Source organism: Ochotona princeps, chromosome 1 (assembly GCF_030435755.1).
Source record: "Ochotona princeps isolate mOchPri1 chromosome 1, mOchPri1.hap1, whole genome shotgun sequence".
NCBI lineage: Eukaryota > Metazoa > Chordata > Mammalia > Lagomorpha > Ochotonidae > Ochotona > Ochotona princeps.
Window position 1 is genome coordinate 96,833,543 of NC_080832.1, and position 27,112 is coordinate 96,860,654.

The 27,112-nt window shown below is 44.1% G+C and overlaps 1 protein-coding gene across 1 annotated transcript; it reads left to right on the forward strand.

The window, feature by feature from the left end:
* The first annotated feature begins 272 nt into the window (after positions 1 to 272).
* Positions 273 to 17,636, forward strand: GCM1 (glial cells missing transcription factor 1). Its single transcript, XM_004599449.2, has 5 exons — positions 273 to 341; positions 11,303 to 11,555; positions 13,746 to 13,858; positions 14,946 to 15,074; positions 16,843 to 17,636. Exons 1-5 carry the CDS (start codon positions 273 to 275, stop codon positions 17,602 to 17,604), a joined length of 1,326 nt encoding a protein of 441 aa, XP_004599506.1. The 3' UTR covers positions 17,605 to 17,636.
* Positions 17,637 to 27,112: the final 9,476 nt, after the last annotated feature.

The following is a 27,112-nucleotide window of genomic DNA, read 5'->3' on the forward strand; positions in this document are numbered from 1 at the left end:
TTCCTGGGGGTCACCAATGGCTTCTGTCTTGTTTCTTAGTTGCATTTAGAACTTGCAAAAATACCAGTGAAGCAGACTTTTCTGTCAGCTGAGTACTTGTTCTTATCACAGGAATGGTCAGTCTTCCTATTGTTTGTTTTTTAGCCCTGCAAAATAATCAGGCGTAAGCTGCTTGCGTGAATATCCAACTGTATCAAGAACCTTGAGAGCAGAATCCTCGAGCACACCTGAAGGAGTGTGACAGAACCCCGTGGTGTCCTGTCCTTGTTACCATGGCACCCGACGACTTAGAAGAAAAAGAGGTGTTGAACTGGGATATTAATGATATGAAACTGCCACAGGTATGTTACCTGCTGTAGGACTGAGCCTTCAGCATTTGATTATGATGCCTTGGGTATATTAAGCTGCTAGGACCTATGTGGAAATTGGTGAGAGTCCCACCTGGGTAAGCTTGCCTCCTGCAGAGCTTCACCTGAATGTCCAACTGGGGGATTTTAAGGATGAGGAACCAGGATCTCTGGTTTGAGCCAGGCTTTATCTACCTCACCCCCTAGTCAGAAACTGAGGCAGAGCAAGTGCTTGCTATGCTTCTCTTGCCAAACTGATTGGGTTTCGATTGTTCTCACCCTGGCTGACTGGTTTCACAAAAATGATAATGATTTTTCAAATGTTATTTTTAATGATGCTCACATAGTTGAGAAGGATACATGCCCACATGAATTCATAATGATTTCTTTGCTCATGGAGTAACTCTTCATCATGTACAAGCCCCCAAGTGTCCTTATTTGGCATAGTAATAGTTTTAAACTAAACCTATAATTGAAATGTTCTGGAATGTTCTAATGATAGTGCACCAGTGGAATATAGAACTGATAGAATTGTCCACAGCATGCACCTATGGGGGATTGCTCTGCAGACATAAGGTGACTTTCATGTTATTGCTTTCTTTGCCTTGCTCTTGGGCATTTGATTTGATAACTGAATTTGATAGAAAGTGTCAGTTGTTTGAGATGGATTTCCCATGTGTGTCACTCCTGACTTTCTCATCCTTCCCTCTGGGCATTGGAAGATGGTTTCAACAGAAACTCTTAGAAATGGTGACCAGCAAGAATAAGACTAGAGACCAGCAGTACTATCTTAAAAAAAGGTCATTCCAATCTGCCTGGGAAGGGACTGTGGAATGTGAATCATCTTGAGCTGGGGAGATAGAGCAGTGAATCCACAATTTGGTTTTGCAATCATTCTAAATCATTGTTCTGATTAATATTTTCATTTTTCTCTTTATGTTTTTCCTTAAATTCCCTCTATGTTTTTTCCTGGTAGGTGTTGAGGGGGCTAGGGGACAAAAAGCACGGGCCAGTTGTCATTCATTTAACGAATTTTAAAGGCCAGTGTTGTGGTGTAGCTAGTTAAACTGCTGCTTGGAATGCCCACAACCTGTAGCAGAATGCCTAGGCTTGAGTTACATCTCTACTTCCAACTCAACTTTCTAACACACACTCTGGCAGATAGCAGGTGATGGCTCAAGTAGTTGGCTCGCTGCCACCCATGTGGGACACCCATGTGGGGCACCCAGGCTCTTGGCATTGGCCCGGTCCAGCCCCAGTTGTTCCAATGCATTTGGAAAGCAGAACAGTGGAGGAAGATCCATTGTTTTCTTTCTGTTGCTCTGTTTTCTTTTCTTCTATCTTTTGATTTACTTTTATTTGGAAGGCAGAATTACAGAGAAGGGGGAATCAGAGAAAGATCTTCCATCTGCTGGTTTACTCCCTAATTGGCCACAATAGCATAGCTTGGCTGATCTCAAGCTAGGAGACAGGAGTTTATTCTGGGTCTTCCTTGTGGGTGCAAGGGCCCAAGGACCTGGGTAAACCTCCACTGCTTTTTGAGGCACATCAACTGGGAGCTGGATTGGAAGTGGAGCAGCTGGGCCTGAAACAGGCACGCATAGGGATTGCTGGTGCCTCAGGCAGAGAACTAGCGTGCCATGCCATGCTGCTGACTCCTGTTGCTCTACTTTTAAGTACACAAGTAATAATAATAATAATAATAATAATAATAATAATAATAATAATAAAAGATGGGTAAATAAACCATAACTAATTCCTGCAATAATCCATTCTAGGAATTTGTGTTTGCCATTGCTTTAAAAAATAAAAAGATTATTTTTCTTTGAAAGATAAAGTTAGAGAGAAGGAAAGATAGACATCTTCCATGTGGTGGTTAATGCCCCAAATGGCTACAAAGGTCAGTGGTGGGCTGCTACGAATCTAGGTGTTAAGAAACTTTTTTTGAATCTTTCACATGGGTTCAGGGGCCCAAGGATTTAGGTAATTCTCTGGTGTTTTCCCAGGCCATTAGCAAGGAGTTAGATTGGAAGTGGAGCAGCCAGGACAGGAACCAGCACCCCTGCGAGTGCCAGCACCACAGGCAGAGACTCAGCATTCTTTACTACTACACTTTGCCTTTAAAAGATATTCCGATTCTTGTAGCTAGTTGGGAGAAACTTAGAGAAGATTTTAATTGCTATGGGCCTGGAAACCCATATTTTTGTCTATTTCTAGTTTTTTTATTACAGCCCTCAAATAGTAACTGTACATATAAGAAATCAAAGGCTGGAGGAAGCAGGTACATGCAGTACTTGCCAACATGGTGTTCTGGTGTAGAGTTTAACACTGAGTGTTAGTGTTCATGCTCCTTAAAACAAGAGCTACATCACGCCTCAGATCCATAAACAGGAAAGATTCAGTACCTGGAGGGAACTATGGAGTGCAGGCGAGTTCATGTTCCAACAGAAATTTCCAGAAACAAAAACACTCTTAGCTTTCCAGGATATTAAGCTAAAATTTCAGAGAATATACACATTTGGTTTGGGGCATGCATTGCTCCCAGTTTATAAAAATAGTACTGAGATGACTCATGGAAACAGCTAAGTGTCCTTCAACTTACTACATATTTGAAGCTAACTATTAACTAGCAAATGCTTCTTAATTTCTGAGCAGAGACTACACCATCCTTATGTAGGTTTATGTTTGCTCCAGAGTTGAGTAAAAGCAAATTGAGGTAAAAATACAAAGCCTTGGAAACATTTCCATGTATATCAGATTTTATATTTGTTAGCAAATCTGGATGCAGAGGAGTATACTATGAAAAGCCTAGGACTTGGAAACACAGCTTTGGACTTGAATTTCACCTCTGTTTCTTTGTATGTGTTGAGTCTGGTAACAGCAAAAATGAGATCCAACCAAGATACGACTATTTTTTTAAATTTATTTGTTTCACTTGAAGTCAGAGTTACAAACACAGAGAGGAAAATATAAGAGAGAAGTTCTTAAATTCTCTGGTTTACTCCCTAAATAGCTGCAATGGCCAGAACTGGGCTTGTTCAAAGCTGGGAGCCAGGAGCGTCTTCCAGGTCTCCCATGTGAGTGAGAGGGCCCAAGGCTTGGAGCCATCCTCTGCCACCTTCCCTGGCTATAAGCAGGGACCTGAATCAGACGTGAAGCAGGTAGGACTCCAATCAGCACCCATGTGGGATGCTGACATTGCAGACCAGGATTAGAATGCTATGCCACCATGTTGGCTCCTGAATATATATATGTATACATATATATATTTTTTTTTAAGTGGTTCAAAGGACCAAATTCAGTGGCTTATTATTACAATAAATTTTTTCAATTTCATTTTCTGTCACATTTAATTTTTGTGTAAACAACTCATACATTTTTTAGAGTTTTACATTCTTTCTGGAATAATTACTAGCACAAGGACAAATTCCTTTTCTGTTCATCCTCTCACATGTTTTGACTGTTCATTTGTAAGAACTAATTTGGTAATTTGGGTGATCAGCTCAGTACAAGGTTTCTGGTCTCAGAAACTCCACATCTCCTCCTATAATTCAGTTGTATCACAATTTACTTACTAATTATTGACAACAGTGAGCAGTCATGTCCTTACTGGGACCGCAAACGTTTTCAAGTGGCTGAACTATGCCAGCATGGTAGCAGCCTCAGGGGTGCCACTGAACTATGCCAGCATGGTGGCAGCCTCAGGGGTGCCAGCTCTGTTCAGCTCCATGAATGAGCTCATGGTCTGGGCTGTTAGATCATGACCAATGTCCAAACTGAATCAGTGCACGGAAAGAAATGCAGGAGGAATTGGAAAAGGAGTATGTGATTCAGTATGACTCTGGCCCAGCCAGCGAGGCAGAGCCCCTAGTCAGTGGCTCTGATGATCGAGGCAAAAAGTGGGGGATCCCAGTGTGAAGGCTCTCAGATGTCTGCGTGTGACATGGTAGTACACAGGTGCTCACTGGGATATTCAGGAGCTCTTGGCTGGAAAGATGGTTTGGAAGTAGGCTATCCCAAGAGGACTCATTTATTTTAAAGGTCGTGAGAAGCTATTAGACTTGTTGGGTTGCAAAGCAAGATCAAATCCTTGGGGACAGAAACACCCTGAGCCTTCCAGCTCTGCCTGTCCTCTGGGAAGTGTTTCCTTCCGCTACTTGTCTCACGCGCATGTTCCCTTTTTGCCAGCTGCAAGAGTCTTTGCAAATCTTCATTTCACTTCCTTCTGAGCACCGTCCTGCCTTGTTTCCACCCTCCCTTTTCCTTCCTTATTATTTTGTTAATTTTTAAATGACATAATTTCAGCTCTCTTAACAATCACAGGCTTAACTCTGTACTAAATAAATCAATAAATAGCAAGTAGGAAGAAAAAAAAAACATTGTTCCTCAAGAGTATAGGCGAATTGGGCCCGGCGGTATGGCCTAGCGGCTAAAGTCCTCGCCTTGAAAGCCCCGGGATCCCATATGGGCACCGGTTCTAATCCCGGCAGCTCCACTTCCCATCCAGCTCCCTGCTTGTGGCCTGGGAAAGCAGTCGAGGACGGCCCAGAGCTTTGGGACCCTGCACCTGCATGGGGGACCCGGAAGAGGTTCCTGGTTCCCGGCTTCAGATTGGCGCGCACTGGCCCGTTGCGGCTCACTTGGGGAGTGAAACATTGGATGGAAGATCTTCCTCTCTGTCTCCCCTCCTCTCTGTATATCCGGCTTTCCAATAATAATAAATCTTTAAAAAAAAAAAGAGTATAGGCGAAGCCTATAAAGAATAATCAAATCTCAAATGTTCATTTGAAGTCTGATTATTTTGCTTTCAAATTATAACAATCATTTCACATCTTAATGTAAAAGTCACCGTTCTCACATGGATCCCAGCTGAACTATTTTCCCTTCGGTCCAACCTTGCCCACCCTGTTCTGGTCATGAATCTCAGTGCTTTCAGCACTAAGTGCTTTCTTGCCTTCAGGCTTATAAATGCTGTCTCTTCCATCCAGAAAACTCTTCCCCCAGACAGTTTCACTTCCTTTATTTTTTTTTTATTTGAATGTCATCTTATCAGAAAAACTCCATCTAACTGTATCCTGTACTGCTTTGTTCTTTGCAGTATCTGATCTGTATTTATTTTTTTTATTCATTTGTTCGTTTTATATTTCCCCTCACTATCAAGAAACTTTATCAAATCTATTATCTCCAGTACCTACAATAATGCAAGTGTGAATGAATCAGAAGATGAGTAAACTCAAGGCAGGTAGCAGAAATTGGCTGGAGACTCATGTAACCCATTTCTTCTTTCATGTTCATCAGTACCTAGAGTCTAAGAGGGAGCCATAATTGATTCTCACTAGGGAAAGGGATATATTTCACCATGCAGTGTTATTAGAAGCATACTTTGAAAATGACAAACCCAAAAGAGCCTATAGTCGTGAACTACCATATGCCTCGGCCTTCTGAATATTACAGGATGTGATCTGAGCAAGATACAGTATCAAACCTCGGTTTTTATTCTTTTTCTTCATCTAAGTACAACCCCTAGGGGGCCATGCTAGAAGTTTACTACCATCATTGATAACAGTCTTTATTCTGGGCCAGTGTTTTATACTTATTGTGCTTTTTCCTATTTATTTCCCCTAAATTAAAATTTATGAAATGCACCTAGAAAATTCTACTGTGGGTGCTTTGGGCTTTGCTTAGTCCAAGCAGCCAGTGCTGGGTATTGATTTGATCTCACCTTCACTGAACACGTGGATTGCATGCTCCTCAAGGGCGTTACATTCATATTAATGCCAGTTCTGGTGTTTCATCATGAGCTTTGTAAGATTCCTTTTTCTGCAGTTGTAATTGGGAAGAAATTCTCCTAAAATGTATCCCAATTCACCAAAGAAGGCAAGCACTCGTTCTGTTCTTAACACCTGCCAGTTTTTCCAAGCAAAAGCACAGGTAGCAGCATAGCAGAAAAACACTCTCAATCAGTTTTGTCCTAAGCACTGAGCAGTTTTCACATGAAGCCCATGGCCAGTCACACCAAATCATCAACTCATGAAATTACAAAGTGTAAGTACATTTTTAAAATAGAAAGCAAAACATGTTCTGGAAAGAATAATAGAAGTGTAAAGGAACAAATAGTACAATTAATTCATACTTGGGCTATGATTTTAGCAAAATTCCCTTTACCTGCTCAGAGGATGAGCTCAAAACTGAGCTTTGAGTTCCTTCAAAGAATGTACGTGGTTGGTTGTGACTGGAATGAGCCAACTGCAGTAATCAGAGGTGCCCCAGTGTTACTGGACTAACAGGGAAGGCATCTTCGGGATTTCATGTCAATCATAATTGAACTGTGTTGATAGGGTTACATTGTCACTGGCCTGAGGACACACCCATGGCTTCCTCCCTGGCACTCAGCATTATCCTTGGCCTCAAGGTCATTTGAACTTCCCCAGGACTGCTTACCTCTCTGGGCTCCTGTACTCAGTGAGGCCCCCACGATGAGAGCCAGGATTCTTTCACCTCTTGGTGCTCTGTGCGATATGGGTGGGACTATTCCTGCATCTGTGGAGGCAGAGTTTCTGCTGGGTACCCAGCAGCAGGTCCCTTGCTTAGTTGAATGGAGAAAGCAAAAAGAGAAAAGGCAAGAGGCAGGTGGCAGATAATTTGGTCCTGGAACAACTTAACTTAGTTTGTGTTTTCTGAGCAAAAAAGAAACTTTGTCCCCAGTCTTGGTCCTTTAACTAAGCTAAGGAAAAAGCAGGATTAGTTGAAGGAGTAATTCTTGAGCTGACAAACATGGATAAAGGTTTTTGAGTCGTTTGAATTTTTCTCCTTGATATTACCTGAAGTTTGATTTCCAGTTGGTCCAGACCAGTAAGTTCCTAAAAAGTGTGTGCAAGTATTAATCAAAACGTTTGATTTTTTCTTCCTTCTCATAAGCAGCATTTAATTTTGTATTTGACTTGCTTAGAGATGTTCTATTTGTTACTCCTATTATATTTAGAAGCTCTTAGAAGGAATTAGTGAACCATTCATCTAACTTTAAAAACTATTTAACTCTTTGCTTTAGACGAACTTAAGCTATGAGTGAAAATCTACTTTTATCAAATAACAATAATGTAGACACTGATGTATTATTTTTAGAAATTTTATGATTAACTATGCAATAGTATATATCTAAGTGTTCTGATATCAATGTATTTAAAAAGTGGTTAAGTAAATGAAAATAAACATAATGTAAAGGCTGCCTATGATTGTATAGGATTCAAAGACTTTGAATGCATTGGGGGATAAATATCTTGGCAAAAACTAATGCACGAAAATGTCAGTTAAGCTCCCAATGATCATACCCTTGAGACTATAAAATATAAATTAGTTAGATTTACTTGTTGGAAACCTTAGGAATATTCCCTTTCAATTATAAACTATTTAACCAAGAGGAAAAACAAAGAGTTACTCATGAAGAGTTAGAAATTAAAATAAACAAAAGTTCCAAAAAGGAGAAACTATTTTATAGGGATTTGCTACACAAGATTAAGGAATGATTATTCTTTCTTTTTAAATTTTGCCTCTCTGATACTCAGAAAGTGCTGTCATCCATTTGACTGAGGCTCTGAATTTTCTCTTGGTTTGGATGTATACAAAGATGTCAGAGATCCCTCTGAATGTCTAGCTGGACAGATTTGGCATAAACAGGCACAAGAGTGGCTTGAGGCGAATACATTGGAACTGTGTCATTTTCTTAAAGCCAAACTCATCTCTGTTGTCAAACCCCTTACCACAGTTTGCAGAGAGCAAGAATGTGGGATGGGGAGGAGGGTGACAGCAGAGGAGCTGTCAACAAAAAATGACTTCCAAGACTGGAGACCATCTCTTCTTCCACATGCAAAGTTGGAGTATCTAAGATCTTCTCCCAAAAACCTTCCCCTCTGCCTGACCCAAGGGCTTAGTGGCTCCCAGCAGCTAAAGGCCCACTTGTCTTAAAAAGGTGAAAAGCTCAGCTTCCCTCTAAGTGGCAGTTGTCTCAGCCATCCTGGCATTCTTTGTAAGAGGAACAGGCCAGGGCCACTGGTGGATGTTTATAGTCCAAATTACTGATGGCGAGTTTTAGTGTTTAACCTGCATTTTCATTCTTTCAAAAGATAAATTATGATGCTTTCTGAGGCATTTCTGTGAAAAGAAAAAAAAAAAGCACTTGTTGTGGCTTTTGGTCAGAACAAGGAAAAAAAAGAAGAAGAAAGAGAGGGAGGGAGCAGGAGCGGGTGCTGCCCAGGGAGCGTGTCCTACCCCAGACATTAACCCTTACCTAACTAAAGGTTACCGGGGATCTGAATAAGAGAAGGAAAGCCCCGGCAGAGGCAGACGGACCATCAGCATTACCATCTGACTGCACCTGCCTCAGGACCAGCTGCTTAAGCTGTCTGACCTGAGTGTACGTGTCTTTCACTCCTATAACTTACGCTCTTCTCCTCATCTTCTTGGCTAGTTCCCCTTTCTGTAACACAGCCATCACAATAGAGCTCCCCAGGGCCCATTACTCTAAGAAGTCAAGCTGTGGATTAAGAGGTGTAGCATATAAGCTTTTATTTTGGACTTCTGCCTCACATTCAGTTTGGCAAGGATTCAAGTGTGATGTGCCCTCTCTTTGGTCATCTCGCTCCTGAAAGCCAGTGGCCACGCGGCCACACTGGTCAGTTGAGCATGACCTCCAATTTAGCAGACAGACAACTCTGTGCCAGGCAGTTATGCTTTGTGTGTGTTAATTCATTTGGTTTTTATATGTGCATCCTAAATGCATAAATAATGTACATGTAACCATGAACTGTACTGAAAGAGTGAACATGGCTGTGGTCCAATACAACTTGATTTACAAACTCCAACAGGGTCTGAAGTTGTCCCACAGGTCTTAGTTTGCACTAAACCACTCAATAGTCCACTTCCCACAGACACGAAACTTCCTGCTTCAGTTTCTGCGGCAGCCACTTTCAACAGATATTGTGCTAGAGGCTTTATTGCTTATGATGCATGTGCTCTTCACTGCACTGTTGGGAGGCAGGTTTTATCAATGTTCCACTTCAGAGAAGCACAAAACAAAACTTCAGAGACCACATTCCTTGTCTAGAGCCCCATGTGATAAAGTTCTCTGGCACTGACGAAACTTGAAGTTTTACTTAATCAAAGCTGTGTTCTCCTTCTGCGATCTCTTGTATTTTCTCATATTCTTTTATAAGAGATTTATTTTGTTTTACTTAGAAGGCAGAGTGACACAGATAGAGATCTTTCATCTGCTGGTTTACTCCCCAGATAATCAGAATGACCAGGGCTGCTCCAGGCTGAAGCCAGGAGCCTGGAGTAGGGATGCCGGAACCAAAGGCGGCAACTTGACCCACTGTACCATATTCTCACATTTTTGGCTGTACTTTCTTTTATTATTATTATTATTATTATTATTATTATTATTATTTTATTTGTGTTTAATTGGCCCCTAATTTTAATGTATTTATAAGGTAGAATGTGAAACTTAGTGTCTGTATTACAATGATCAAATCAGGATAATCAGCATTTTTTTTACAAGGATGACAATTTTATTTGCCTGTGTGCAAATGAATGCATTTTACATGTAAAAGACAGGTGAATTTGTGTTGATATAAGCAAACAAACTTTTTTAGAATATTTTAGAAAATTGACCTCTAGTTCATCTATGCCTTCTTTTACCTTTGTTTTTTTAATCAGCATTTTATAACTTTAAGCTTTCATCATCTCTTTCTGGCAAGAACATTCAAAAATCCTCTCTATGCTGTTTTCTTCCTGGGAAAGCAGAGGAGAGGCACTCTAATCTCTTTTTCTGTCTTCCCTTCCGGGCCTCCCTCTGAAAGCCACACACTGGGCACAGCCTATTTGATGCCGAACGTCTTGATGAGTCTCATCCTAAGAACCAGGCAGGATCTGTCAGTTACAGCTTCTCTGCCACAATGCAGAGACTCCCTAGCAAAAGGAGCCAGACCAGCAGTGGCTACCTTTCAGAGTTAACAGCACACAAAGTGCTTTGCTGTGTGTTTCATATATATTATTATATTTAATCTTTGGAGCAACTCTTGTGTTAGGTAGAGCTCGGTATCCCTACTTGGTAAATGAAAACATACAACCTATAAGAACTGAATGCCCTGTACTACCAATCTTTCATTATTATGATTTTTGTGATTATTTTTATTTTATTGTAGTGAAAAAAAAACCAGAACATTTATCACTTAACTGCTTTAAGTGGACACCATAGTAGTGGTCACATTTTGTGAATGGTTATGCAGCTGGTCTCCAAAACTTTCTCATCTTGCAGAGCCGGAAGTCTGTGTGTTGAACACTAGTTCTCTTTGTGGCTGGTCTTTTATAGGAGAGGTTAACCAGATGGGCAGCCCCAGGAAACAGTGCCACTCCTGGCAAGAGCAATAGAAGCTTTCAGTCAAAATAAATTCAGAATATAGAGCTAGACAATCTGCGAAGGGGAGGACCCTGCTCTCCATCTTCCTGGACCAGGGCGTTCTGGTTTTTCCACTGCTTATCTCTGGTGACTGTAGAATGAACCATGCTGCCACACTGCCTTGCATCATTATTGTGTAACAGCATAATGTTGCTTCACCCTCAAAGATTCCTCCTGAAAAATACTCATTACTTTGATCACCATAAGCAAGAGAAACATTAATCAGCCCCAATCAGGGGGGCTAACTCATGGCCCATTTGGGTCCAGTGTCCAAATCCTCAAGAATACAGCAGTCACACTGGACACTGGACCCAAATGGGACTTGAATCCAGTCATCCTAATGTGGCATGCAGGTGTCTCCAAGATCAGCTTAACCACTTGGTCAACTGCCTGCCCCTCTTGTTCAGTCCCTGATGCTCCATGTCTGTTGACTTCACAGTAGTGGATGGTTGTTTTTTTTTTCTAGCTGAAACTATAACAGCATTCTTTTTATCTCTATCAGAATGTGAAAAAGATCGACTTGTTCCAGGAGTGGCCCGATTCCTATGTGAAGCATGTCTACAGCTCTGATGACCGGAATGCGCAGCGGCATCTGAGCAGCTGGGCCATGCGCAATACCAACAACCACAACTCCCGCATCCTCAAGAAGTCCTGCCTTGGCGTGGTGGTGTGTGGCCACAACTGCTCTACAGCAGAGGGAAACAAGATCTACCTGAGACCTGCAATCTGTGACAAAGCCAGGCAGAAGCAACAGCGTGAGTGGGACGTGGTAGCAATGGAAGGAAACGTGACACTCAGTTGATAGACTGTATGTCCTGGCACACCCCCAAGGACCAAGTCACAGGAGTGTAGTTGAGAGAGAGGCTGCTGCAACACATCCAGCTTGTTGAGAAGGAAGCTGCCAGGCTCCTTGTCTGCCAGAGCTCATTTGGCAAGAGTACCCATCAATAAACATCTTCTTTAGGTTAAGGCACTAACTCAAGGTCCTTTTTAAAAGGAAGATGCATTACTCAGAGGACTAACATGAATTGATTAGCAAATCGGTCCTTCAGAGGGCTGAGCAAGTGCTTTTAGATCTGGAGTAAAAACAGTGGGACCAATATGAGTTTAAACTCAAGTCTGCCATCAGCTAGGCTCATCATATGCTGAGATTTTGTTTTTAACAAATCATATCATTCAGTAGATTATAAAAATAGATGCATTCAGTAGGTTCCCTGAATCCTACTCTATGTCAGAGCTCAAGTTACTTCATGTAATTTCAACCCTGGCTATCAGGGCAGAGCTGTTATCACTGAGTTGCACTTTAGTGACAATACTGTGGCTGAGTTTTCTTTCCCATGAGGCTTTGCTCTTGACTTTTAGTTCTTATTGTGAAGTAAATGAATTTCCCCTTCTTTTTTGCCAAAGTTTCAAGAACCAACAAGCAGGTAGTGAGAGATTTTTCTGCTTAGGGAAATGCTTCCAAACTGACCGATGAAACATCCTAGTTGATAGGCAACTGCTTACTTAACTCTATCCATGTGTGAGCCTGATCAGGATCATTATCATGGCCAGCCATCCTAGGGTCAAAACTGATACCCAGTGGATAACAGCCCCTGGAACCGCCCATGGGGTAGGCGTTTGTTAGGAAGCCCATATTCCATAGCAGAGTGCCTGGCAATGTTTCCTGGCTCTGCTTTCCCATCTAGCTTTCTGGCAATGCAGATCCCACAGGCCACAGGTGATGGTTCAGGTAGTTGGTTTTTTGTTTGTTTCTTTGTTTCTGTTTTTGCTTTTTATTGGCAAGGCAGATTTACAGAGAGAAGGAGAGACAGAGAGAAACATCTTTCATCCTCTGGTTCACTCCCCAAGTGGCTGCAATGTCTGGAGCTGAGCTGATCAGAAGTCAAGAGCTAGGAGCTTCTTCAAAGTCTCGCAAATGGGGAGAGGGTCCCAAGGTTTTGAGTCATCCTCTACTGCTTTCCCAGGCCACAGGCAGGGAGCTGTGTAGGAGGTGGGACCGCTGAGACATGAACTGGCTCCCATATTAGATGCTGCTGCTCACAAGGCAGGGATTCAGTCACTGAGCCATTGGGGTGGGCCCAAGTAATTGAGTTCTCACCACTTACCTAGAAGGCCTGACTTGAGATCTTGGCTTCTGGCTCTGGTCCCAGTCCAGTACTGGTCATTGTGGTCATTTGGAGAATGGATGGAGGATATGTATTTCCTCATTTCCTAGGATAAATGGGAAACAGGACGTTAAATTTGTTTTTTTTCCCGTTTTTTATTATTTATTATTTTTAATTCATTAATTACATTGTATTATGTGACACAGTTTCATAGGTACTTGGGTTCTCCCCACCCCTCCCCAAACCCTCCCACCATGGTGGATTCCTCTACCTTGTTGCATAACCACAGCTCAAGTTCAGTTGAGATTCCCCCATTGCAAGCGTATACCAAACATAGAGTCCAGCATCTTATTGTCCAGTCAAGTTCAACGGCTTCTTAGGTATACCCTCTCTGGTCTGAAGACAGAGCCAGCAGAGTATCATCCCAGTCAATTGAAAGCTTCAACATACCATCAGCAAAAATTTACATCATTATGGAATTAATTGACATAGTAATGAGTAACCAATATGTTAAAAGTAAATGCGAGTTCCTAGCCACCTTCTGTGACCACCTCACTTACATTTCAATTTTAGTTTATACACAACATATAACATTCAAAACATAACATGTTATACATAACATCATATCATCTTAAATTAAGGCAAACATGTGGTATTTAACCTTTTGGGATTGGCTCATTTCCCTTAGCATTAAAGAACATTTTCTTAAACTGTGGCCAGGTTTTACTCTGTGCTATTTCGGATTCAAGGCTACAACCATCAAGGCAGCATAGGCTCAGGGATCAACCGAGGTGGCCCTGGTGGCACAGGTGATCACTTTGCTCTGTTGCCTTGCAGGGAAGCGCTGTCCCAACTGCAATGGGCCTCTCAAGCTCATTCCGTGCCGAGGCCATGGAGGCTTCCCAGTCACCAACTTCTGGAGGCATGATGGCCGCTTCATCTTTTTCCAGGTTGGATTTGAGTTCATTCTGTGCTGCTGCTTCTCTTCCACTTCACAAATATTGGCGGCATTTCCTAACAGGGGAGCCTTACTAGAGACTAGGGATACACAGGTGAAGGAGCTCACCCCCTGGCTCACATGCTAGTATCCCACAGTTCTGTGGAGAGTTAAGGGCCTGGAGAATCCTGGGAGGAGCCAGGCTGAGTGCCTGGGGACCGTAGGAGAGCTGGCAACCGATGTGGTTCCAGCAGGTGAACACACTGCTCCTTGCCTGCTGTGCTGAGCCTGCCACTGAGTTTGTAGCCTTTCACAAAACTGAGTTTGAAATCACAGCTCTGACTTAATAACTTGTGCTGCAAGCCTGAACAAGTTGCTTTCCTGCCCCAAAGCTCAGCCTTCTCTAGTAAGTGAAAGAAGCACTAATTATACCTGCACAGAAGCACCTAAGAATGGACCCTTAGGTATTAGTCAGCTGCCTATGGATAAATGGGTTCCCTCTTTGTAATGTGTGTCCATTTCTATGATTGTAACTATTCCCACCATGGCTGACTTGAAGTTTTCAGCTAAATTTTCAACAATCAATCAGCTCACAAAACTCCTGGATGCTTTTACTATTGGCTTTCCACTTTGTTTGGTCCTAACTAGGAGAATGATGGGTAAAAATTCCAAGTCCCTCATTAAATAGCAGACTTTACTCAGAAGTTTGAATCCCTTTTGTGACTTAGCTTCAGATTCTGCAAACTTGCTACAATAACCATGGGATGTGCCTCAGTGGTTGTGCTGAAGATTACACGAAATTAAGTACACACTGTATGGGCAAGAGCCCTGTGCTTACTGAAGGAACCATTTAGTGTTGCTTGCCACTGTCTACATAGCTTAGCTGGGTAGGTGGGAGGCACCACGAGAAAAAGTAGCATCATCAGTATGGGCAGGTGGAGAGGGAGGAGCTGTCTGGCTACCTGGATTTGCTCAAGTTCATTATGATAGGCAATTATAGCACACCCAGTCAAGTGGCAGGACACAGAGTAAAGAAGTACACATCTGCTGTAATCTGGTGACTAACTTTGTTTCCTTTTTATTTCCTCATCTCCTCTAAGTCCAAGGGAGAACATGATCATCCAAAACCAGAAACCAAGCTGGAAACTGAAGCAAGAAGAGCCATGAAGAAGGTGCACACAGTGCCTTCCTCCATCTCCCTAAAGCTGAAGAAGAGCCCAGATACAAGGGTAACCTTTCCTCTAACATGTGCAATTGGCAGCCCTTGGTAGATGTCCCTGATTCTTACAGATAAAGAAAAACCCCCAGTCATCTCCTCTGATTGCTATTGGGTTCCACTGTGAGCAAGTGTTCACTGGCGAAAATGCACCCTGGGTTTTTATCTTCAGGTCTACCATCTTCTTGTGCCTGCTCTCAGTTACAAATGATAGACTCATCTCCCCACTACAATTGAAAGGAGAGTCATAGATTAGTACTTAGCCTATATTTGGCACTCTATGTTTTGGTTCTAATAGGCTCAGAATGAACTGAAATGATCTAATGCCCTACTCCACTGGAATGCCATTCCAGAATAGATTATTGTCTTTGGATTATTCCTGAAAATGATGGACAACCAGGGTGGTGGGGGGGGAGGGTGGAGCCTGCTCTCTGCACACTTGAAGTTCAGTGCTATATGGGTATTGTAGTATAGGTTTGTGGTTTTCTCTGATGTGATAGTAATTTCTTATGCACTTTCTGCTGTTCAGAACTCATGTCTGTTCAAAAAGCAGAGATGGAGCTGGCCCATTCTTGGATGCTCTAAATGAATCTGAAACAGAAAAAAAAACAATTGTCATTTGAGTCTGCTGTAGGGAGGGAAAGCCAAACTCAAATGGCTGGTTCCTCATCCCTTCTCCCATCATAGAACCCCAGGAAGGAGGGTATTTCCTCCAATTCCTTCTATCTGGTGACAGCTCTTTCTACTCCCTAAAACAACCCTTTCCTTACCTGATTTTTATGCAAATAGGAAAATAACTTCCTTTTCAACCAGGTTCTTTTCCTGTGATGAATCGGGGAGCAATATACTTCCTCTACTTTTTTTTAAAAAGATGTTTTTGTTTGTTTGTTTTCAGTTGAAAAGCAGAATTACAGAGAGAAGGGGGAAGACAATGAGAGAGAGGTCTTCCATCTGCTGGTTCACTTCCCAGATGGCCGCAATGGCTGCAGCTGAACAGGTCTGAAACTAGGAGCCTGGGGTCCTTTTTTGATCCCCCACATGGGCATAGGGGCCCAAGCAATTTCGTTGCTTTGCCAAGCACAGCAGCAGGGAACTGAATGGGAAGTAGTGCAGCCTGGACTTGAGCCAGAGCCCTTATGGGATGCTGACATAACAGCTTACCTGCTATTCTACAATGTCAGCCCCATTTCCTCCATTTTTAAATCAAATTTTCCATTTTTATACTCCACATGTCCTATTTATAATTCAACAAAATTCTTATAAATTCAGGAAGAAAAGGTGTCAAAAGAAAAAAAAAAAACCAGAGAATCACATTCTACCAGACACCAACAGAAACTAAAAATAAATGAATTATTATATAAATAAATAAAGACAGGAAAACCAAGTGGAGAAATGAGACAGAGATCCTGATAGCTGTACTGAGTAAAATACAAATCTTAGCAGCTCTGGTTTGACTTTTTCAAGGAGCTTCATGTAAGCTTCTCAAAAAGGCTGTCAGGGTGGCCGATTTGTGTTGGCGTGAGACCTATCAAACACCCTGCCTTCCCCCCTCGGCTGGGCCTGCTCAGCGGCGTCCTGCGGAGATGGAGAAAGCCTTTGCTTTCTTCTGTCTTCGGTGGTTGTGGTAAAACTGCTCTAAGTGCGCGTCAAGCACGTCAGGAGTGAGAAATGTCTGACAAGTGATTGCTAGCACAGAGTAGCTCCTACTGTCTATGCTAGCTGTGGGCACTGGCTTACTGACATGTAACTTACTGACATGTGCTTTCCGTTTTCCTCTCCAGCCTCTTCCATGTGAAACTCAAAGTCAGGCAGGTTTGCCTATAACTTGGTCTTTCCAAGAGGGTGTCCAGTTGCCTGGTACATACAGTGGACATTTAATAGCTAACACTGCCCAACATGCCTCTCTGAATGATTGTTTCCCCTTCTCCGTGAGTTATGGTTCAGGGGAACCCACCAACCTGGCAGACCCGGCTTCTATGCTGGACCCCACCATGCTCTATGAAAAATGCAAGTTTCCCACCAGTAGGATCTACAACAATGGAGATCTGCTTCAGCCTTCTGTCTCAGGAGTCTACCCGAATTACGACGATCTGCAAACCTGGAGCAAAAATGCAGCTCTAGGGAGAAAGCCACTTAATGACAACTGCTTTTCCAACTACCCTTTTTCTCTGACGGGCTGGCCTTGTGACTTCTTCCCTTCCCAAACCTCTTCTGAAACCATTTCCCAGCAGATTCCACTGGAGCCACCTGTAGCCAAAACTGGCTGCCACCCTCTGTGGCCAAATGCAGGAGGAGACCTGTATGAAGAGAAAGTGTCTATGGAGTTTAACGGCTATGTCCCTTCCTTCATGTACCACTCACCCCAGGAGGATCCTTTTCTCCTCACCTATACTTCTCATCCTCACCAGCAATTTTCACTGCCAGGCAAGAGCAACAAGTGGGATTTTGATGAAGATATGATGTGCATGGATTTGGATCACTATAACAGTGAAATGTTTCTAAACCTCTGTTCTCAAATAATACACCCACACACTCACATGTAGGAATGTATGCACATCCAAATGTCTGGGGAAATGGTTGGAAGAATTTGCTTAGGAAAAAAATTTAAAACATAGCTGTGAATCAGTAGAAATCATGGCATGCCATGGTCCATGTTTCCTCACGCAAGTAATCTTTGTGATTCCTCCTCTATGCTAGCATTTCCTTTCTTAGTAGACTGGAAATTCATTCAGCCTCGGGGTTGCCTTGGTTCCCTGCCTCCCGCCCCTCACCTAATGAAGATGCCGCCCAGTGCCTCAGTCATCCCTTGAGTTTTCCTTGTCACCAATGCATCTCCATCAGAGTGGAGATGTGAGACGCTCACCTACCTTGCATCTTCTCTATGCCTTCTGGGAGACTGATGAGGAAAGAACAGAAACTAGGTGGAAAAGCTGCAGGTTCTACCCCTGAAGATTTTATACTTTGGTCCTGGGGCTCATTTCTAAGAGAGATGTTTTCCACTTGACTTCTGAGACCAGCCACACAAGAACATAAACTAATGTCATTTCATAAAGACGAAGAACAGCAATATTAAGTGGTCACGTGAAGAGCAAGTCCAGTAGTAGTCGGTGGCTGCATCGTGTCTTCTTTCCTTCTCTGTCCTCCGTGATTCCTTCCCCCAGGGCTTTGATTTTGTCTTCTTTATCTTTCCTCTCAATGGCACCAAACTCAGTGCCAGGTTTTTAATAGGGGGGAAAGGTGTTTGTTTAGAAAAATCTTTGTGTAGTTAGTACGGCCATGTGTATTTAGGTTGGCCAGCATGCATTTGAATACAAGTTCCTCTTCTTTGTTGAAGTACTTTATTATTATAATAAAGATAACTCTAGATATGAAACCTGGAAAGAACCTTACAAATAAAAAAGTTATTTTTCAAAAATAGATTATCTTCTGTTGTATTATTTAGTTTAAAGCCAAATTTATTTATTTATTTATTTATTTATTCATTCATTATTTGAAAAGGCAGAGAGAGGGGGAGAATCTTCCATATTCTGATTCCCTCCCAAATGCCCTCAATACTCAGAAATAAGCCAATTTAAAGCCAGGAGTAGCAGAGACCCAAACACTTAAGCCATCACCTGCTGCTGCCTGGGGTACACACTAGCAGGAAGGCAGAATTAAAAGCAGAACTGGGACACAAACCTAGATTCTGCTGAGAGGTGGGTATCCCAAGCAGAGTCCACATCCTTGCCTGGTCTTCTGTTTTGCTTGAATGGTAACAAATGCACTTAGTACAAAATTCAGAAGAGAAGAGCTTCTTGTTTCCTTTTTCGAAGAACAGAGGCATTCTCTGCATAGACAGAGGGCCTTCCGAATTGTCATTGAAACTGTGCATGATTAAAATGCATATTATGAATGAATTTCAAAAATTTTTGCATTAGAATAAATTTACCTTTTAATTCCATTTTTCATAAGCTTTTTGATGTGCCATCGTATGTCCATAATATGGACGTAAGATGTATTATACGTAAGATGTATAAAAGTTGTGAATATATATATATATTACATAGACCACTTGCACACACATAAGCCATTGTGCAGATTAATTTCTAGCATAGCTTCTGTCATTGTAGGGTGCAATTTGAATGCTTAGTTCTTAAGAGCATAGAAGACCGTAGCTGCCTCGCTTTTGCTTATTATTTTTTTTTATTTCGATGATCTTTACATAGTTGATTAGGGCTCAGAGGGTCAAAGGCTACAGGAAAGTGGGTAAGACCATTGTTTTTTCCTTCCTGTATCTGGGGAAAGAAGAGAGACAAAGGGGGAAGCCACAACCACCCTCTCAACCATCCCAGGGTCCCGATGTGGGGCATGTTCCGAGGGCACTGCTCAAGTTCTGAGGTGATCCCAGATCAGATTCTTGTGTGTGCTTGCCAGTATAGGGTCTGGGGGACCGTCACCCCAGTCAGCCTATGCATGTTCTGGTGGTTGCAATTGCTGGGTCAGTTCTGTTTCCAGTCCTATCTTCCACACAAATCAATGAATGTTGGAGCCCAGCCTGATCCTGCCAACCAAACAATTGACCCTCATGCAAACCATTAGGAGATGCAGCCTAGTCAGAGCAACCCACAATAACTCCCAGCAGGCCTGCCCCGTGCCCTGGTTCCCGTGCTTGCCAGTATGTACAGCAAACTGGTCCAGTCTGTCCCACATCCCATTCAGCTCTCATACATGTCAATGGGCATTCAGCCTAGTTCAACCAGCCCCACTATCCAGCCCATACATGTGCCAGTGGGTGCCACTCTCTGTCTAGCCATGCCTACCCCCATCCTGGTTCTCATGCTCACCAGACTGAGTGGCAACCCAAGAGAGAGGTGCCCGCTGTTTCCCTACAGGGCCCACTCCCACTCCGGGGTCATGCACTCTCCAGGTGGTTCTGCAGTTTAACTTGACAGAATTAGCCCCCAGTGCCAGTATCTGCCAGCTGATGCTGCTGCAGAGCCTGATCAACCCATATCCACTATGACTTATGCAAGCACCAGTAGTAATAGTCAACACATCCTGGCTTTTCCCTGATCCAGCTCACATGACTGCCTCATTTAAAATATATATATATATATTTTAAATTATTATAATATATTTATTTATTTATTTATTTATGTATATATTTGTATATATACACAAATATATAAATAATTTATATATATACATATATATATTTATTTATTTTTACTGGAAAGGCAAGCAAGGCTGTATCCTTGGCTTGCTCAATGAGAGAAGGGGAGCAGTAGGTCAGGTCAGGGTACTGCCAACCTCGATTCCAGGTCACATCTTACCAGCCACTGCCTGATTCTGTCAAGCAGACCATGCATAATAGTCTACCCTAAAGGGTCCTAGCCAAACTGGACCTGGCATGGGGGCACGGTTGGAAGGAGGAGAGGCTGTCTTGGTAGTTTCTTGTGTTCTCCAAGTTCACGGCGGAAATGAAAGAAGGAGACTACAAAAAGGGAGTATTGGGATGTTTGAGAGATATAGGATGGAGAATAAAAACTAGTCATTGTAATTGGCAAGAAAACGATGGGATGAGCATTTGGCCTAAAGATATGATGTCATTTGGGGTATCCGCATCCAGTAGTAGAGAGTCTGGGTCGGAGTTCTGGCTCTACTCCTGGATTCCAGCTTCCTAATTCAAATAATTTGGCCTGTTTCAACGAACTTCCAAAATGATGGGATACCATTTTCAAGCAGAGCTATCTCACAGGGATTCATTCTGGTGTTCAGAACACCAAGAAGAGCCTCCAGCCTCTGCCAAGAATCCCTCGCTGGAGAGGTCAATGTTGTCTATGAGAAGAGCTAAACTCCCAAGCTCTCAGGTCCTCCAGCAGGCTTTGAACTCACCACGAAAAGAGCTCCACAGAGGCCACCCACCCTGTCTCCCCAGGAGAGAAGCACACACACACCCGAAAGTTTGTTTTCTAGCTCAACTGGGCTGTGCTGACCGGTGGAGATGGGTCGGGGGAGAGCTATTTTGGAAATCTAAGCATCCATGGTTAAGTCTGGAGCAGCTTTTGATGTGTCACAGAGAAGCTGTGCTCCTTTTGGTAGGAAATAAGACACGATCATTGTAGACAACTAGCTCTTTCAGGTGGCTGCAGGGTGAGCTTCAAAGGTTCAGCAGTCCCTGCTCCCTCACGCTCTTTTTGTGGGATGGCAGGTCAACAATTCTCTTCTCATGAGTACAGCAGAACAGAAGCAGGTCCTGTCCTCAGATCAGAGAGCAGAGCTCGCATCTTGTTTCCTGACAATGGGGGCTCTTCATCTGTCTTTGGCAGGTTGTCTACAGACTGTCCTTCCCAGCTGTTCTGGGGACGCATGGGCACCTGCTTTAGTTGTCAGTGTGTTTGAGGAGCTGATGGCAATGAGCTGTGGAAGCTCGTTCTGAGAGGCGGGAGAAGAGATGGACTGCTCTGATGATTTTTCCTGGGAGCGTAAACCGCACCAGTCGTGTGTTGAATGTTTTATATGCCTTATCTTTCTCAGTCCTGAAAACATTGACATTAGAAAGTGTTGCTTTCCTCATTTCACAAACAAGGAAACTGAGCTGTGTGTTATTAAGTAAGTGACAAAGACCCAGAGGAGAATGTGGACTGAGTTGAGTCACCTAGGCTTGGACCAGTGCCATTTGTAGGAGGAGTCATCAAATGTCTTTCAATCTTGGTAAAAAATTATCAAGGCAACCTGAGCTCCAAGGGTAACTACAGGGTGTCTGCTATTACGGGTATGGCTCCTGAGGAAAAGAATGAAGAAACTCCAAATATTCTCACAAAAAGAACCCTAAAACTTTCATTATGAGAATTGTCAACTGAGGGGAAAAAAAGGGACGTGTGAAAAGTCACATGTGTTGTACGCTGCTTATGCAGTTGGTAAAAAGACATGGGAGTTTATGTTAGATTCTTACAGGCCAGGAGACTTGTGAAGGTACTATCGACCACCATGAGGCTTAGAACAAAACAAGGTCTTCCCTTATCATTATCCCTGCTCTGAAACGGGCATGTGTGTTCTGATTTATCTGACACCCTCATGCACTTCTTCGGCCTGTAAGTATATATGCTACCACATGGAAAGAGAGTCACCTTAATTCTATGGAAAGTTTATTTTTATTGCATTCTAATGTTTCAAAATTAAGGAGCTGTATCTCCTTATTTATGGATCTGTTTAGTGCAGTAATGCTCATTTCTTTGGTAAGCCAGGCCTCCCTAAAGTCTGCTGTTAAAGCAGTGGCTTGTTATACAATACAGAGCACACAGGGATTCAGAAATCGGGACAATGTCAGTTGGCCAGAGTTCTCAAGGGCTCTCAGGCCTGTGGGTTCCCGCTAGAAGTTCAGTTCCAAATGACGTTGCCTCCCTGAGTATTTCCGGGAGTCCCAAGCACTATGTGACAGGTTGAAGTCAGGTATCTCTCAGGCTCAATCACTTAGCTATCGGTTCAGTTTGTCCTGGGCCTTCTTCCGCTGCCATGTCGCACTCCAACTGCCTTCTGCTTCCTGGACTCTGGAGCCCTTGAGGCCTTAGAGGGTGTGGCTCACAGTCAATCAGAGCCACTGTTTGCAGCTCCTGGCTTTGTTCTCTGGCTGCTGCAGGGGCCGAGCTTTCTTGTGCCTACCCTGCTCACTTCCACTGATAGTGCCTCCCACCAGTCTGCCTTGACCCCCCTGGGCCCTTGTTCATGCCTCTTCCATCCACTACTGACGGTGAGTGCTCACAGCAGCACGGGGATGCTAACCTGGCCCATTTTCTGACTCTGTCAGGGTGTGGAGGATGGATTAGTGCATGGCCATCCCCTGCTCTTGTTTGTTAACCCTCAGCTGTCTCCACTAGCGTAAACTCAGGCTCTCTCCTTTTCGCACATGGCCCTTCCTAAGGGAACCCTACTGCAGAAATGCTTGGTGGCAGCCACTCAGAGCTGGAGGGCCAGACAGGAGGCATGGGTGGTCTTCCTGCCTTCAGTTTCTTTGAGGACCCAGGTCTCAGTGCTAAGCATGGCTGGTCTTTCTCCCATCCTTCTGAGTGGTCATGATTTCCCATTCTCATTCTTCTTTCTCACAAGCAGGAAGGACTGCCACTTAGCAGGTAATGTAAACCCCAGGACAGTCTGGCAAAGTGGCCAAATACACCTGTATTCCAAGCAGATGAGCTGGTTTGTATTTGCTGTATGGGGCTTGGAATCCAGGGGCTATGGCCGAGCTCCTACAACATGCAGTAACATTTATGGTGCTCTACCATTATGCTACCAAAGCTGCCTCTGGAATGCATTGAACAATGATTCCTTTTTTTCTCCAAGATTTATTTATTTGAAAGACGGAGTGAGGGCCCGGCGGCGTGGCCTAGCAGCTAAAGTCCTCGCCTTGAACGCCCTGGGATCCCATATGGGCGCCGGTTCTAATACCGGCAGCTCCACTTCCCATCCAGCTCCCTGCTTGTGGCCTGGGAAAGCAGTCGAGGACGGCCCAATACATTGGGACCCTGCGCCCGCGTGGGAGACCTGGAAGAGGTTCCTGGTTCCCAGCTTTGGATCGGCGCAGCACCGGCCGTTGCAGCTCACTTGGGGAGTGAATCATCGGATGGAAGATCTTTCTCTCTGTCTCTCCTCCTCTCTGTATGTCTGACTTTCCAATAAAAATAAATAAATCTTTAAAAAAAAAAAAAAAGAAAGAGTGAGAGAGAGAGAGAGAGAGAGAAACCTAGCACCTTTCCGACAAAAGCAAGACCATCCACCAGAGGCCTCCACACAGATCTGTTCCTCTTTCTCTTTCTCTCTCCTCCTCCTCTCTCTCCTCCTCCTTCTCCTCTTTTTCTACCTCTTCCTCATGCTTCTTCTTTGAATGCTAAAGGTGGGCTCCAATCTAAGGGTGGATTGAGTATTTACTTGTTGAATCAGAGCCTGTGACTTCTTGCCTAGCTCTCAGCACAGAGGCTTTGTTAACTACAGGGATACTTCAACCTTTTGTGACTCAGGGTCTCCTCTTTGGCTTTACCCTTTGTCACTTCCTTAACTTAAAACGTGAATCTTCACGGAAGAACTGGGCTAAGGAAGGGATACTGGCATCTGATAGGCTACATCAAAAGCTTTGGGGTGGGGACTTGACTTCAGTTGTGGTTTCTCCTGCTGGATTCTATGGTCTTGGTGTTAGCAAGAGCGGCCAGGGCTTAGGGTGGAGATGCAGAAAGAATTCCAGGTTTGGATGTGGAAACATACTTTGGATGCAATAAGTTCCTCAGAAACCGTCAAAGCCCAGGATGTTCTTTGCATTACTGTTATTGTTTCGTAAGCACAAAATTCTTGGAATTTCACTCACTCTCTCTCTCTCTGTCTCTCTCTCTCTCTCGCTCTCCTTCCCTCTGGTTTCTGACTGCCATTGTCTACATCACACCATCACTTTGTGGATGAGCTCTACTCCTGGTAGCTTGTTTTGGACTACCAAGTCTGAAATATACAGCAGAGGCATCAGTGAAATGCTGGCCACTAAGATTGAGATCTCCACCCTCGCCTCCCAGCACAAGGCAGCCAGGGGTGCAAGGCAGGTTGGAGCAGAAAAGTTAAGGATTGAGCAACCACTTAGGTGAGGTCACTTGGTGCTGCCTCCAGAGCGTGCTATCAGCAGAGTAAAGCAGCATGACAGGCCGGCATTAGATGCCAGAAGACTTTGTAGAAAAGGAAAAGCTTTTACAGGAGGCAAAGGGGCTATTTCATATGCATTCAGGGTCTTCACAGGTATGGCAGGAAAACCCCAAACAGATGGTCAGGCCTGCCCTTCAGAAAGTCTCTGGACAACAAGTCTCTGGAGAAGTGACAAAGGGTAAGGTTTCTGAACTTCAAAGGGCAGTAGGGCATGGGCAGGTACCTGGATGGGGAAGCTGATGGAAGAGAAGGATCGTATTGGTAAGGTTTGCTATATAGATTTCTCTCTGGGCCGTGTCTGTACTGAAGACTACAGAGTGACTTCTGGTGATTAAAAGTCTTTCTGCATTTCCTGGTACAAAGAGAGGAAAAGGACAAAGAAAAATTGATATCCTATTTTTAAACAAATATGAGAAAGGTAGAATTTCTTTAATATTATGTTTATTTTATTTTTAATGCTGTTGTCTTAGTTGAGAAAGATGTATGCCCATGTTGGCCACTGATTAGGGCTGGGAAGGTTGAGGTATGGAGGAATGAGGGAGGGACGAATGCTTCCAATTTTTTCCTTTTTCTTCTGTGTCTGCAGGAGGGTGGGGGGGAAAGGCGAAGGGGCTGCTCCTTGCTGCCAAACTACATCAACCCCAGCAATAGGGGGGTGCTCATTTGATGATCCCTTAGAGACTCTGATGTGGGGAAGAATGTCCCAAGGGTGTTGCTTGAGTAATTTTATAGTTCTGAGATGTTATTGGTTTTGCTGCTCCAGAGTTGAGAAAATCTTTCCAAGGTCTGTTGGTTAATGAAGTCCTCCTTAGTGCATTCACACCCCCAAATATTTGCTTCCAAAGTTGGGCCTGGATAGTTGTCCAGCCTGTTCTGACTTCCATCCTCTGACAAGGCACTTGACATCCCCTGCTGGCCTAGATGAGCTGGGTGTCATGTCCCGCATGTGCATTTGGATATGCTGTCCACTGCACAGGCATCAGCAACTGAGGAGGCTTAGTCCAAGATTGGACCACATGTCCTGTGATTTTCCCTGTGGCCAGGATTTGAATCCAATGGTTCTATTTGGGGAGTCTCCACAAGAAACCTCCCTTGTGGTGACCCCAGACCTGACCCATGTGCATCAGCTAGTGTTGGGTCTGGTTCCATCCATCACTCGTATCAGCCTATAAACATACTGATGAATGCAGTTGCCTAGTCAGGTCCACCCCCAGCCTCATCTCCCATGCAAATCAACAGACGCTGTAGCCTGGCCGAGCCTAGCCCACCACAAACCCAGAGCTAATATACACCAGCGGGAAGTAGAGCCTAGTTGTGGCTACTCCCAGTAACTCCCACCTGGTCCACCCCCAGTCTCAGTTCCTGCATGTGCCAGCATGCGCAGCAGTCTTCTCTGGCCCATCTTGCATCCCATCTGGCTCTTGCATCTGTACATGAATGTTGCAGCTTAGTTCAGCCCAAACCACCCCTAGACCCAGTCCACCCAAATGCCAATAGATGCTGCTGCCATCTTGACCAGGCCAGCCAGCCTCCAGTCCTGGCTCTCATGCTCACCAGCTGGAGCTACAGTCCAGGACAGGAGTGCCCATACTCTTCCTACTAGACCCATTCTCAACCTCAGTTCTTGTGTTTTTCCAGGGTTGCTCCAGTCCAGCCTGACATGATTTGCACCCAGTTCTGGCAATTGTCAGTGGATGCTTCGGCAAAGCCCAGCTGGCTTGCACTTATTCTGGCTCAGCCTAGCCCAGATATCCCCCCACACCCAGCCTATATATAAGCCAATGGGTATTGCAGTTCTGCCCAGCATGGTCTGTCCCCAGTCCCAGCTCTCATGCACACCAGTGGGAAGAGTCTCGGAAGTTCACCTACAAGGCTCTCCCTCAGCTCTGGGTCTTGTGTGTGCCAGTGGGTGCTGTGGTACAATCTGGCATGGCCTACCTCAGTGTTGGAATTTGCCAGTGGGTGTTGCAGCCTGGCTCTGCCCAGTCTGCCCCCAGTCATAGCATATGTTGGTGGGAGCTGCGACTTAGTAGGGAAGTTCCCCAAGTTCCCTCACCAGGGCCGCTCTCAAATTTGGATATCACTCATGCCTGAGGGTACTAGGCCCCTGAATGTCATAGTCTTTCCTCAAGCCCAGGCCTCGGCATGTGCTGGTGGATGCTGTGGTTGGATCCATTCCTGGACTTGATTCTCCAGTCTACCCATGGCTGCTGCTGTTGTCAACCCGGCCTGCTCCCAATCCCAGTTCACATGAGTATTGGTGAGTTCCATGGTCATGCCTTGCTTGGCCCATCACTACCCCTAAATCTCGTGCAAACCACTGGCTACTGTAGACCCACAGGGTGAGTACACATATCCCTTACAAAGTCTGTCCCTAGACTCAGTTCTCTCATA